The 14443-nt window shown below is 42.6% G+C and overlaps 2 protein-coding genes across 2 annotated transcripts; both read right to left on the bottom strand.

Moving 5' to 3' along the window:
- Positions 1-1374: 1374 nt before the first annotated feature.
- On the bottom strand, positions 1375-2327 carry LOC136320865 (olfactory receptor 4D6). The gene has a single exon (XM_066254004.1). The coding sequence runs from the start codon at positions 2325-2327 to the stop codon at positions 1383-1385; it is 945 nt and encodes a 314-aa protein (XP_066110101.1). The 3' UTR covers positions 1375-1382.
- Positions 2328-10786: 8459 nt separating this feature from the next.
- Positions 10787-11749, bottom strand: OR5A1 (olfactory receptor family 5 subfamily A member 1). Its single transcript, XM_066252841.1, has one exon. It carries the CDS (start codon positions 11747-11749, stop codon positions 10787-10789), a length of 963 nt encoding a protein of 320 aa, XP_066108938.1.
- Between the last annotated feature and the right edge of the window lie 2694 nt (positions 11750-14443).

The raw sequence follows: 14443 nt of genomic DNA, 5'->3' as shown, positions 1-14443 counted from the left end.
GAAGGGCTTTCATTGTCTATATGTCTTCTCTTTTGGAGTCCAGCCCTTCCCTCGGGAGAGAAGTGGATTAAGACTCAGACCCCGTGGCTGTTCCTAAATGACCCTGCCTGTGATGTGCTTCTTTTCTCTCGTGCTACACAAAATGAGTCTTGAGTACCTGAAAAGGCATTTCTTAGGTAGTATTTTCTTTTTGGTACTACAATGATTTGTCCGGAATTGTGTAGACATGCATAGGCAAAGATCGCTTGGCTCTAACTGTTAAAGTCTGGGATGTGATGTGGAAAGGGGCTGGAGCGAGAAAGACAGTTCAGGTTACCATGCAACGAGTTATCATTGTGGGTTTTGTGTAGATGCATTCCAAAACTGTACAGTACTTACTTTGAGATTAAAGTAAGTAGAACGGACCTGCCAATAGGGAATACTTGGTCTGTCTGTAGATTTGTCCATGAATATATCTGGCTTAGGATAAATTGAAACATTTCTTCTCTTTTTTCACTATTTGGTGTTATATATTGACAACTCTATTCTCAAAATATAAAATCAAGAAATCATTTAAGCCTGACCAGGCCATGGTGCCGTGGATATAGCTTCGACCTGTGATGATGAAGGCTCAGGTATGAAACCCTGAGGTTGCAGTCTTGAGTGTGGGCTCATCACCTTGAGTGTGGAATCGTAGATGTGACCCCAGTGTTTCTGGCTTGAACCCAAGGTCGTTGGCTTGAGCAAGGGGTCACTGGCTTATCTGGAGCCCCCCAGTCAAGGCACAAATGAGAAAATAATCAATAAACAACTGAACTGCTGAGACTATGAGTTGATGCTTCTCCTCTCTCTTCATTTCTGTCTGTTTGCTCTGTGCTTCTCTCTTACTAAAAAAAATCAACATTAATAATTGACTAGAAATGACTGTCACTAGAGAAAGCATGTATGAAATAAGAACCTCTGTATTCTGTATATGTGCATGATTAGGGATAGAGGGGTAGATAATAGGGAATATAGACTATATGTCTGATTAATACCTAGAGTGCCACTTACGTTGCCACTATCATTCTCAAGGCATTTACCATGTTTCATTTTCATGACAAGCTCATTAGCAGATCAATTATTACCATATTGCAGTCAGTGGAAATGAGGTAAAATATGTTGGCTGAGAGTCACAGATTACACCAAAATAGCATTTATGTTATTGGTTTCAATCTTCTACCGCATACTTCTCCCAGTCCCCAAGCCTGTGGTTATGTTGTTTCATCTCACCTCTTCCTTTTATTCTTGTATCCTTCTGCTACAGTTGAAGGGCTGAGAGGATGTAGCTCACACCTCTTACTCTTAGATGGCAGTTTGAGAAAATCAAATCTGAGTTACATTTCCAACCTCAGTCTGGCTGCTCACCCCAGCTTATTACTTTCAGAAGGTCCAAGTCTCCTCCTCAGTCTCTTCATGGCTGATTTCATCTCCTGGTTTCTCAGGGTGTAGATCATGGGGTTCAGCATTGGAGTGATGACCGTGTTATTGATGGACACAGCTGTGTCCATGGGCAGCGTAATGAAAGGCCGGCAGTAGATGTAAACAGAAGGTACAAAGTGGAGAGTCACCACCAGGATGTGGGAGGTGCAGGTGAAGAAGGCCCTTTTCCTGCCCTCCCCAGAGTGAGCTCTGAGCATCACCAGGATGACGGTGTAGGACCCCAGAAGCAGGAGGAACCACAGCAGGGTCACTAGCCCATTGTTAGAGATCATGAGAAGCTCCAGAACGAAGGTGTCAGTGCAGGCCAGCTTAACAACCTGGGGCACATCACAGTAGAAGGCGTCCAGCATGTTGGGGCCACAGAAGGGAAGGGGAAGCATCAGAATTACTTGGACAATTGAGTGCAAACAACCACCCACCCAGGAAGCCACCACCAAGGCCACCCACACCTCTCTCCTCATAACGGTCACATAATGCAAGGGTTTGGCGATTGCAAGGTATCTGTCATAGGCCATCACAGAGAGGAAAAAGATATCTGCTCCACCAACAAAGTGGAAGAAAAAGATCTGGGCCATGCAGCCATTGTAAGAGATGCTTTTCCTCTCTGACAAGAGATCGACCAGGAACTTGGGAACGGTGACTGAAGAGAAAACAATGTCTAGGATGGATTTGTTCCTCAGGAGAAAGTACATGGGAGTGTGGAGCTGGGACTCACAGGTGATGGTCACCACAACGAGGGCATTGCCCAGTACGGTTGTCACATACACAGCAAGGAAGAACACAAACAAGAAAATCTCCAGCTCCCAGAAGCGCGTGAGTTTCAGGAAGACAAACTCCCTGACACTGGTGTGGTTGCTGGGGCCCATGGCGAGGTCACCTTCTGCCAGGTCTGCACCAGAAGGAGACGTGTTAGGATTTAGGAGTATGGTATCATGAGGGGGCACATCATTCATCATATATTGTTATAATGTTCTTTCAAGCATCCAAATGAGCATGGCTAATCAGAACACTGGTCTGGAATTTCTCTATCCAGATGGTTCTTCCAGTGGGTTGACAGGAAGAACCATTATTATGTCCTTACCGTGACCAGAGGGAGATGAGAGGACAGTGGTCATTCGCCTGTGGCTTAACTTCCTCACAGGCCTGCGAAACTTTCTACTTTACCAAAGATTTTCACCTGCAACATCTCATCTTGATTTTGATTCTTATAATGTCTCTGTGGGGTCTATAGAGTGGTTGTGATGATCTCCATTTTATATAGGGGAAACTGGAACTTACAGTAGTTAATGACTCAGCTACATTTGCAGAATTGCAAAGTTAATAGGTGGCAAATCAAGAATTTGAACCCAAATTATTTTTCTGACTTGGCTAAGACTCCTTTTTCAATCAAGTTTTTGTTAGGCTCCTCTGAACTCTGTTCTCAGCTGGAACTCGACCTTGTCCTTCCCTGTCTTTCCTTGTTGAGCCCAGTTTTAGCAACAGTTCTTCTAGATCAATTTTGCAAGAAGCCCCTCCCTTGATGCAATCAAATTCTTTATCCCCCACCCTTGATCGCAATTCCTTGTATCTAAGTTCTTGGCTTGTTTTTAGTAGGAATCCTGCTAAGTTATTTCAAGAAGAGTCTCTCTATTCCTGATGTGTCGGTTTAGATTTCAGCCAGCCACTGACCTCCTCCCTCTGTTCCTGGGCTATAAATTCACACTTGTCCTGTATTTGGAGTTGAGGCTAATCTGTCTGCCCTATTGTAATACACTTTACCCCTATTTTAACAGTCTTGAATAAAATGTTTTGTTATTTTAGACAGGTGTCTGGTGAATAATTTTTTTTTGATATTTTTCCGCCATTCTGCCTGATCAGAGAGTTTGTTGCTTACTTTGGTTGATCAGAATTACTGGGGGTAGATAAGGCCTAAGTAGTTAATCAAGTAGCCTGATTATTTAATCCTCATCTCCTTCTTTAAAAGGAAAGATGAATCTGGCCTTCATAACTATGGTACTTCTCCATGTACTCAGAGACATGAGGACCTCAATTGTATCCACAGGACTGTTGGTGGAATGTAGCGCTTCAGTCATTATTCAGAGCACATGGAAATATCACAGATACTGATTGTTAAAGCTTCAGGTCCTCAGAGGTGAGTTAACTCAACCTTCCTTTCTTTAGGTGTAAACAGAGAAAGATGTTTATTTTTCTAGAATCGGTCTATAAATTAGTGAATGATTGAATCTTAAAATTATTTTTTTAAGTATTTTTATAGTTTTTTTTCTTTTCTTTTTTTTGTCACGAGGACATTTATGATGTACCCTTGATGTAAGGGTAGGGGAGAAAAGGAAGGAATGGGGTGGAAAGAGGCTTTGCTTGGGGTATGGGAGACACGATACAGTGTGCAGAGGGTTTTATATTGAATGGTACACTCAAAACCAGTCAACACAGTAAATTAAAAATTAAAAGAAGTCCTACAATTTTAACAAATTTCAAGCTTACAATATTGTCAACTATAGTCACATGGTTGTGTATTAGATTTCAGGATTTATCCATCCTGCATAACTAGACTTTGTACCTCATGACCAGCATCTCCTCATTGCCCTCTTCTCTCCCAGACCCTGGTAACCCCCATTCTCCACTCTGCTTCTATGAGCGAAAGACGTTGTTCCTCATGAAATACTCCAGGTGCAGAAAGAGCACTGCTGTATGATGTCACTTTTATGTGGAATCTAAAATATTTAAGCTCCTAGAAAGATAGAGATTTTTAATTGGGTTTATTGACTTGAATTCCAGGGTTTTTCATCTATTTCTACATCATAGCAAACTAGTTTTTTCAAATCTGGTGTTTGGCCAGCAGAGGACAAAAGTCTTCAACACAAACATTGTATGTTCAAAGACTCTCATAGTCCAGATAATTTTTTGAGTTGACCAGAATCCAGTTTAACAAGCTCATGAACATGAAAAACAGTTTGGTAATTGCTGGGGTGGGTTTTGGAGGAGGGTTTAAAGGGGATAAATGGTGATGGACAGAGGCTTGACTTGGCGGGAACGGTGAACACACAATACAGTATGCAAAAGATGTGTAGTAGATCTGTGCCCTTGAGATCTGTATGATTTTGTTAACTAGTGTCACCTCAATACATTAAATTAAAAACAAAGAAAAGAAAAAACAAATGAAGAAAGGAAAGAAGGAGGGCCTTCAGTTTGAAATTAAATTGTTATATAATACTTGGGGGAAAAAAAGTAAGTAGATCATCCTGGTATTTGAAACAGTGGAATTATATTTGAAAATAATAGGATAATAAAGATGAGAGTAGACTAGATAAAAAACAAATAGAGTAGTTTTTCCTACATGAAAGCATAATAAGTCACCCAGAAAGAACTATTTTGGGTGTACCTTATGGTTTAATTTCAGCGATTAGGACACACAGAGAGTCTCTTAAATAAAAATCGCTGTTGATTTTCCTAGATCCTTGATTTTCTCAACAGTAAAATCATTTAATTCCTGTGAAAAGTGAATTTCCTCTTGCCTGACCTGCGGTGGCACAGTGGATAAAGCATCAACCTGGAATGCTGAGGTCACTGGTTTGAAACTCTTGGCTTGCCTGGTCAAGGCACATATGGGAGTTGATGCTTCCTGCTCCTTCCTCCCCCTTTCTCTCTCTTCCTCCCTCCCTCTCCCTCTCCCTCTCTATCTATCTCTCTTCTCTCTAAAATAAATAAATAAAATCTTAAAAAAAGCAAATTTCCTCTTTAAGTTATTTTTGAATGTGTTCCAATAGGATTTGTGCTAAATGTAATACCCTGGTGTTCAGTAACTTGTTTCCTAGAATTGTGACTCTGGAGCTTCTTTCTGCCACCCAACAAGCAGCAGAAGGCTACGACAATGCTATACTAAATTCGGAATTATGTTAATGTCTTTTATCCAGGGTGTCTACAAAGAAGAGCCCACCTTAGGACTGTGTTGAGGACAGGATGTGTTCAGTCCTTCCCATTTGATACCCCAGGGAAATCATTGTTCCAGACCCAAGTATAAGAAAAAGCTCCCTGGTAAACCCGTAAGAATTTTTTTTCCTTCTTCGACAATGAAGATGATATACTGGGGCATTTTTCTTTGTTTTGTTTTCCGTACACTTAAAGACATATATGAAGGTTAATTTCCTCCAAATTTTTTCAAGTATATTCTCCTAACAGTTTCTCATTTGCATTTTATTGCCTTATTGTGTGTGTGTGGTTGTTGCTGTGAGATCACCCTAATCCTTTGTGGAGTGTGATGGTCAGTCAGTACATCGGTTACTAAGGTGGAGACTGGTTTTCATGGGTGTATGGCAGTCTGGCAGGTGGAGAATAAGCACTGGTCCTGAAGGCTCAGTAGGAATGGGCACCGGCCAGGAGAACACAGCGGTCTTAGGACACAGGGGTTGAAAAGGAAATATGGAAACTAGGGGACAATGGGTGGCATCGGGGCCAGGCTTGTATAATGTGCTGGGGGTGAGGGGGCACAAAAGTTATACAGTTGTCCCCTTCAGTTTGCCTACTTGGGTCCCAATTACTGTTTTCAAATAATGCTGCACTCCACATTTTGTAAATGCTTTTTTTGTGTTTGAATCTGTAAGCCCAGACACAGTACTGGCTGAAATGATGTTAATTTCTAATTTGAACTGATGACTAAGGCATCCAGTAGAGAGCCAGAGACCTGATAAGCTAGCTCTCCAGAGATGGAACTACTTACTGTTGGCTTCTCTGTTGAAGTTATACGATTCCCCTTGCTTTTCTGGTCAGTCACCTTAAAGGCTTTAGACTGTCAGGCACAATGTCAGGTTGGGATCTGGTGGCCCCTGTATCTTGTGACTTAAGGGTAGCATTTTGGAACCTACAAGCAGCTTATCCAAAGGAACAGAGCCTTTGAGTTCAGGTTCAAAGGCTTTAAAGTTTGGCTGTGTGACCCTGAGCAGTTGAACCCTGTGCATCTCAGAATCGTCTTCCACGGAATAGGGAGCGTAAGGCTTGCTTTGCGGTGGGCTTTACCTGTGTAGACCTGGATTTTTTTTTACTGCCTGTCATGAGGTGTTTGTTTTTTGCTCCTTCCTCCAAATTAAATTCTTTGAAGGCAGGGACTTTGTTTTGTCAAAATTGTATACTGGAGCCTGATACGCAGTGTTTACCCAACAAGGACCTGTTTCCTTTATTCAACCTCCAGCCTCCTCCTAAACCTGCTCCTTTGGCTCCTTAGTCACCTTTGTTCTACATAAGTCAATTCAATGACAATTCATAGGAGAGCGCATTGTAAACTTCAAAACACTATCAAAATGTCATTTATATAATTGTGTTTCTCTCCCTGCTCTCACTGGCATTCAATATCATTTTTTTGAAAAGAACGGGATTGTGCCAGTTATTTTCCCATACATTGTAGGTGCTCAGTTAAAGCTTATGGAATGACTTTTAACAGAATAAAATAAAATCACCTTTTAACTTAAATGTGTCCTGAGAAGCCTAACAGTTTCCATAAGAGGCAGGAGATTCTAATCAACCAAAGACTTTTAATTCTAAGTGACATATTAGCAAGAATTGCACATGGCTGTTTTTCCTTTCTGGGACTGAAGGCTGAGCACTGAGGAAATTATAAAATAACATGTGTGCTAAGCTAACGTGGCCTACAATTGTGTCTTCGGGAGGCCCTCACCTACCTTTGTGTCAGCAAGGAGAGCCTGCGGGGTTCCCTGTCTTCACAGCTCTGTTCTTCTTCACCCAGACACATGCACTGTCCACACTGCCCTCGTAGACACGGAGTTGGGAGTCTAATAATATGATAATCACCATGGGGAATAGTGTCAGATATTTGTGGAAAAATAATTTTCAAAGAAGAGGACGATTGTTGCAGATGTCATGGGAGTTATTAGAATGTTGCTATGCAACATGTGTAAATACTGGGATTTTCCCATCTCTCTTTCTGTGATTGCTTTCTGTTCCACTGTGACTGAGCACATACTTTGCACAGTTTGTGGAGGTCTGTTTTATAGCCCAAGATGTGGTCTATCTTGGTGAATGTTCCATGTGAGCTTGAGAAGAATGTGTATTCTGCTGTTGTTGGATAAAATGTTTTATATTATTTTCTTCTTATTTATTTATTTTTTTACAGAGACAGAGAGAGAGAGAGGGATAGACAGGAACAGAGAGATGAGAAGCATCAATCAGTTTTTCATTTGCGCATTGCAACACCTTAATTGTTCATTGATTGCTTTCTTATACGTACCTTGACCGCAGGCCTTCAGCAGACTGAGTAACCCCTTGCTCGAGCCAGCCACCTTGGGCTCAAGCTGGTGAGCTTTTGCTCAAACCAGATGAGCCCTTGCTCAAGCTGGTGACTTTGGGGTCTTGAACCTGGGTCTTCCGCATCCCAGTCTGATGCTCTATCCACTGCGCCACCACCCGGTCGAGCGGATAAAATATTTTATACATATCAATAGATGCAGTGATTAATGTTACTGTTCAATTCAACTGCATTTTTACTGATATTCTGCCTATTGGATCTGCCAATCACTGATTGAGAGGAGCCAGAGTCTCCAGCTGTCATAGTAGATTTGCCTACTTCTCAGTCAGTTTTGTGTTGCTTGTTTTGACACTGTTGTTATGTGTTCCCACATTAAGGATTGTTTCATATTCTCAGAGAATTGACCCTTTTATTGTTATCATTATAAAGACCCTTTGTTTATCTATGATAATATTCTTCATCTGAAGTCTGCTTTATCTCAAATAATGTATCTCCTCTAGCTTTCTTTTGATTTATCTTTCTCTGTTGCATTACTTTAATCTGTGTGTCCTCATATTTAACGTGGGTTTCTTGTTCAACAAAAACTATATGTTTTCTAAACATACTATTGGATCTTTAAAAAATCTACTTTGTCGTGTCTGTCTTCTAATTGGTGTGTTTGGACAATCTGCATGGTCAGGTGGCTTGGAAAGTTAGTCAAGGTTCTTTTATTCTTAAAAATTTAGTTTTAGAAAAGAGTCTAGAGAAGAACACTCAAAACTTAAGTGTAAGATTTCTTAGCACTGGAAATTCAATATTCTGCCAGATAAGTTGACACCAGAAGAAAAAGGGCCGAGATTCACTACGCTGAATGCTACTTGAGAAGAAAATCAGGGTGATTTACCATCAGAGATTTCTGACATGATTGATGTCCCTGAATTGTTATTGCGAAAGGTGTAGAGATTTCCTGAACTCAGGGGGAAGAGCACAAAGTATTTGCTTCTCAGATGTGCTTCAACTGGGCAAGCCCAGGGTTTTGAACCAATGACCTCAGCATTCCATGTCAGTGCTCCGTCCACTGTGCCACCACAGGTTGGGAAAGATTTTACTTATTGATATTACAGAAAGAGGAGAGAGAAGTGGGGAAAAAGAAGTATTTAACTTATAGTTGCCTCACTTTATTTGTTCATTGGTTGCTTAGTTCTTAAGCCCAGTGTTTGAACTGGTGACCTCAGCAGTTCAGGTTGATGCTTTATCCACTGTGCCACCACAGGGTTATCCACTGTGCCACCACAGGGTAGGCTGCCCTTTATTTATTTATTTATTTATTTACTTTTTATGTTTTGTTTGCCATAGAGATTTTAACACTACTTTGGTCAGACTTATTATTTTCTTTTCTTTATGGTTTTGCTTTTATCATTAAATTTAGAAAGATTTTTTCCATTCTAAGGATACACATATATTTACTTATATTTTCTAATCACCATATAAAGAACATACAACTCTTCACTTATTTGCAACTTGCTATATTTTTTGTGGTGACATATATTTAAAGTCATCCTAAAATAGTTTGAAACTAGAAAGCATGAAAATAAATAAGTGGAGCACTTATTTATTTATCTCTGCTTAAAAACTTTATTTCAATATGTTCTAGAAAGTGTTTCTGGTAAAACTGAGTTTATCAATATTTTATCAGATTACTTTATGCTTTGACTAGGTTAAGGCAGCTCTTAATATCTAAGGAGAAAGCTAAATTTCAGAGGTGGGCAATTTCTGAATGAAAGGAAGAAAGTTAATCTTCACAGAGTTCTTTTCACCCCTTGGAAAGAGTGGGCTTGTTGTGAAACAGTGGTCTCTTTCTTTTTGTCTGTGGATAGAAGGGACGCCGACGAAACCTCGAGGGAGGTTCTCCTGCACGTCCAGTGAACCTGCACTACTGGAACAGTGAATGTCTTGGGCAGGGGACAGGGTCACAGAGGACTAAGAGGGGACTCACCAGCAGCAATGGTGCTGGACAACTCCACTGCTCGGTGCCCTTTGGAAGAGTAGTGACCTGGAGGGACAGCCTGGGACACACCTTCCTGAGATGACGGCAAGTCATAGTGAACATGGAGCTGTAGGGGCTCATACATTCAGGTGAAGAAACAAGGACTTTCTAGGAGCAGCGGGTTCAGGGAGAAGAGGACAAGAGGAGATCAGAGCTGCCAATCGAAAAGGCTGAGCTGTGAAAGGGTTTGAGGTGCTGAGCTGGTGAAGAAAAGACATGGTGAAGTCAAGGAGACACTGACCGAGTAGGTCGTGTAGGTGACTGCAACAGGGCAGAGAAGAGTATTGGGATGACACTATTGAACTCAATGTTCCCAAGCCCCTATGTAGCTGAGATAGAAATGGCAGCAAAGGGTAATGTCCTTCAGTATTGATAGCAAATTATTGAGTTGCCCTCACAGGAATCCAACAGGGACATCTCAGAGAGAGTGTGGAGTGGAGTAGGCATCTTGTTTTGTGATTCATTTTGACTATAATGGTGTATTTTTTTTTGGATTCTGTCAGGTGCAGGCAGTAAGAGGGATGCACCTGTACATCAGGGCTGTTTGTTGTTGAACATGGAGGGCAGCATTCAGGCCATGCAAGGGCTCTGGCATCAGGAAGACCTCGGTCTGAATGGGGGTTTCACCCCTTACTTTCTGTGTGACTCTGGCAGGTCAGTGCTCCTTCTGGGGCCCTTGCTTCCTTGAGTGTACCACAGGGACAGTGCTATGTGCATTGTAGCACTGCAGTATTTAATCAAACAACTTTTGTGCTTGGTGTGTATTAGGTGCCCTATAAAAGATGGTTGTTGTAATGTCGATGGTGAGAATAGGCTACTCTGGGAAGATTTATTTATTTATTTTTGCTGGCATAATCTCTTCTCTTTTCTGACTATCCATGGTGAAGTCAGTAGACACATGACCATGAAGAATAATGAGAGGAGCGTGGGGAGGAATCTCCATTTTCAGTTTTGCACACCATATGTCTCCCTTGCCTAAGTCAGCGATGGAGGCAGATGCACTGGGACATTTGCATCTTCTGTAGTTTGGAGAAGTACGTCTTTAATCATGAACTGGGAAAACACTTTCTTCTTTCCCAGCTTCTCCCGCAGGCTTCTTTGATCTCTTTGTTCCTCAAACTGTAGATGAGAGGGTTCAGCATGGGGATGACCAGTGAATAGAACACAGACACCACCTTGTCCCTGCCAGGCAGGTAGCTGGAGCTGGGCCGCAGGTACATGAACAGGGCTGTCCCAAACAACAGGGTCACCACCATCACGTGTGAGGCACATGTGTTGAAAGCTTTCCTTCGGCCTCCTGCTGAGTGGATTTTCAAGACAGCAGCCACTATGAAACTGTAGGAGAGGATGAGGATGAGGAAGGATGTCCCTCCAACAGTGACCACCATGAGGAAATTCACCAGTTGACTGAAGAAGGTGTCAGAGCAAGAAAGAGCCAGCACTGGTGGGAGGTCACAGAAGAAATGGTCGATGATGTTGGGTCCACAGTAGTGGAGCCGAAATATAGAGCTGGCCTGGATCAGAGAGCACAGGAAGCCACTGACGTATGCTGCAACCACCATGCGTGTACAGAGGCCCTGGGTCATGATGGCCGTGTAGAGCAGGGGGCTGGAGATGGCTGTGTAACGGTCGTAGGCCATCACAGTCAGGAGGAAGCACTCAGTTAGACCCATGCCAACAAAGAAGAAAAACTGAGCAGCACAGCCCAGGAATGATATGGTCTTCTGCTTTTGGAAAAAGTCAGTGAGCATCTTGGGAGCCACGGTAGAAGAGTAGCAGATGTCAATGAAAGAGAGGTTGCTGAGGAAGAAGTACATAGGTGTATGCAGACGGGTGTCACCTCTGATCAGAAAGATGAGGGCCAGGTTCCAGACCAGACTCACAAGATAGATGCCCAGGAAGGTGAGAAAGAGGAGGGCCTGGTGTTCTGGATGGTCCACAAAGCCCAGGAGAATGAATGTGGTCACTGAGGAGCTGTTCCAGCCTTTCGTTGTGGACATGTTCTCCATGAATCACAAAGACAGGATGCAGACCTGGGAAAATAATGAAAATCCTTTGGTACAGGTGATGTCAACAAAAGGCACAAGAGGGAGGGCAGAGTATTACAGTATTACAACTTTATGCTAACATTCTCTTTTTCTCAGAAGGTAATTGTAGTTATTGTCTTAAATATTTGCTTTACATTAGAAAGTGTAGGTGGATGATATGGGCTTAAACTTGGATTCAGACTCCCTATGATTAACTTCTGCCTCTACTGTTTAGTAATTGTGTTAATTTGGGTGAGATGTTTAACATTGCTAGGCTTCCATTTCCTTATTTTTAAAATGGTGACAGTACTTACTTCACCATATTTGTGTGAAGAATTAAATAAGGCAAAGTGTGTAAAGTGCAGGGCCCACTGTTAAGTCCTCAGAGAAAGTTATTATTAGGAATTTTGTGTGTTGTGTAATGCCCTGAAATACCTGTTCATCAAACTATTTTTTTTTTAATTTCAGTATTGAAATAGAGGGATTTCAGCTACATAGTTGTGAAACAATCAGATGTTTAGATGTTTTTATTCTAAAGGATTTCTATGAAAATGCTCTTGGGATGATGTCAGAGTAATGGCGCGGTAGGAAGCGATACTGATAGATCTCCCCCAAAACTCAACAAGATGTTCAACCAGAAACAGAAAAACCTATCCTTGGAGCCTCCAGATGTTTCGCAATATACCCGAAGGTATGGTCGAGTGAAAAATTGGCTAAATATATAATCAAACCCCGAAGGAAATAGAGAGTAAGAAATGCTCCGCTTTCCTCACTAACCTAAACAGGGCTGCTTTCACTGGGAACTGAGAATATAGAAACTAAGGTGGGCAAAGGGGGTGAATAGATCCAAGCTGCAGCACAAACGGCCGAACCAGGCTGTGGCACGGAGATCCAAGCCGAGGAAAAACTGTGCCTGTGGCAACCCAGTCAATACAAGCTAACACTCGCGCCAAACCCAGACAAAGAAAGACAAGTGGGGCAGCCATTTTCCCTGATCTTCGGGTTGGCGCGCGCAAATAGTGGGAGAGAGATTCCTCCGAGTGCCTCAGCAGTGGGCGCTTGTGTTACCCTACAGAGAGGCAGAGTCAGGGGCCTTTGTGTGGGCCGAAAGCGGAATCTCCGGGCTGCCCCAGCACCCTGAAAAAGCCTCGCACGGGGAGGGAATGAGAGCCAATTCCAATGCTGGAACTTTTCCATGCGGGCGGGGGTTTCACTCAGAGGGTGAGACTGCTGGCTTGATATCCTGGTCTGCGTGCGCAGATAGTGAGCGAGAGATTCCTCCGAGTGCCTCGGCAGTGCACACCCGTGTTATCCCACAGAGGGGCAGAGTCAGGGGCCTTTGTGTGGGCCAAAAGCGGAATCTCCAGACCACCCCAGCGCCCTAATAAAGCCTCGCACGGGGAGGGAGCGAGAGCCAATTCCAATGCTGGGACTTTTCCGTGCGGGAGGAGGTTTCACTCAGAGTGTGAGACTGCCGGCCTGATATCCTGGTCTGTGCGAGAAGATAGTGAGCGAGAGTTTCCTCCAAGCGCCCCAGGAGTGGGCACCTACCCGTGTTACTGGACAGAGTGGCAGAGCCAGAGGTCTTTGAGTGGGCGGAAGCCCCGCCTGATTATGCTAGCAGCTCTGACTGACTGAGCCTTACCCAGAGCCCTGTGCTGAGTGAGAATAGAGTGGGGAGTTGCCAGCTCTTTGAGCCTCTTACTATCCAGGCAGAGGCAGCAGCAATCCCATAGCTGGATTATCAGGCTACTAATTGAGGAAGGAAAGACTAGGAGAGAGGCTCCAGGAACATGGACTCTCTCACTGTCGGAGCCTATAAATGCTAATGAGCCTCGACTGCCAACGAGACTGAAGCACAATACATGACATCACCATAGAGACTTATCAACTGCAAATCTCTACCTGAGCATGCCAAAGGGACAGAACCCGGGGTACAGAGTCACCGACCAGGAAGAGGGAGAGAAAAAAAAAAAGCAAGAAGATAACCTCTCAAAATCAAGAATAATACGCAGACTTTATAACCTATCCCATTTTATTATATTTGTTCCTTTGTTTCTCTTATCTTCATTCTTAATTTTTTTTCCTCCTCCAATTTGGTCATTTAACTCTCTGCTGGTTCATACTCTCTCCTCTCCTTGAACTACACTACCCATAAGTGTTACATCTCCCATTATCTTTTCTTTCCTCTTCCTTTCTCTCTATGAGGGTTGCACTCCAAAACCCTTAACTCTCTCTCTCTCTTCTTTTTTCTTCTTTTAGTGGTTCCCTTTTTTTCTCTCTCTTTCTTTTCTCCCTCTATATTAGTTTCTTCCTTTCTCCTTTATGTCTCCTCTCATTCAAACCTCAATAACGAACAAATTCTCTTATCTGGGACTCAAACTTATGTTTGTGGCATTTTGGGGGGTTTTTACTTCACCTTTTTTAACTCACTAGCAGTGCTCCCATCCCTGGCTCTCCATTTTATCTAGTTCTTGTTCCACTAAATACAATAGTAACTTTTTAATTTGTCCCCCATTTTCCTGTTTCCCTCTAATTCCTCTCATCATAACTCTTAGTCAACCAACACCTACAATATAATTCACAGTTCACCACAAGATTTTCTCAAGAAAGAGGGAAGAGGAGAGGAGAGGAAAAAAGGAGGGGGGGAATAATTTCCTTTTTTAAAATTTTTAT

This window comes from Saccopteryx bilineata, chromosome 1, assembly GCF_036850765.1.
Source record: "Saccopteryx bilineata isolate mSacBil1 chromosome 1, mSacBil1_pri_phased_curated, whole genome shotgun sequence".
Taxonomy (NCBI): Eukaryota; Metazoa; Chordata; class Mammalia; order Chiroptera; family Emballonuridae; genus Saccopteryx; species Saccopteryx bilineata.
This window is presented reverse-complemented; position numbering and strand designations above follow the sequence as displayed.

Excerpts from the sequence above, each read along its gene's own strand:
- LOC136320865 (XM_066254004.1), bottom strand. The coding sequence starts at position 2,327 with ATGGGCCCCAGCAACCACACCAGTGTCAGGGAGTTTGTCTTCCTGAAA.
- OR5A1 (XM_066252841.1), bottom strand. The coding sequence starts at position 11,749 with ATGGAGAACATGTCCACAACGAAAGGCTGGAACAGCTCCTCAGTGACC.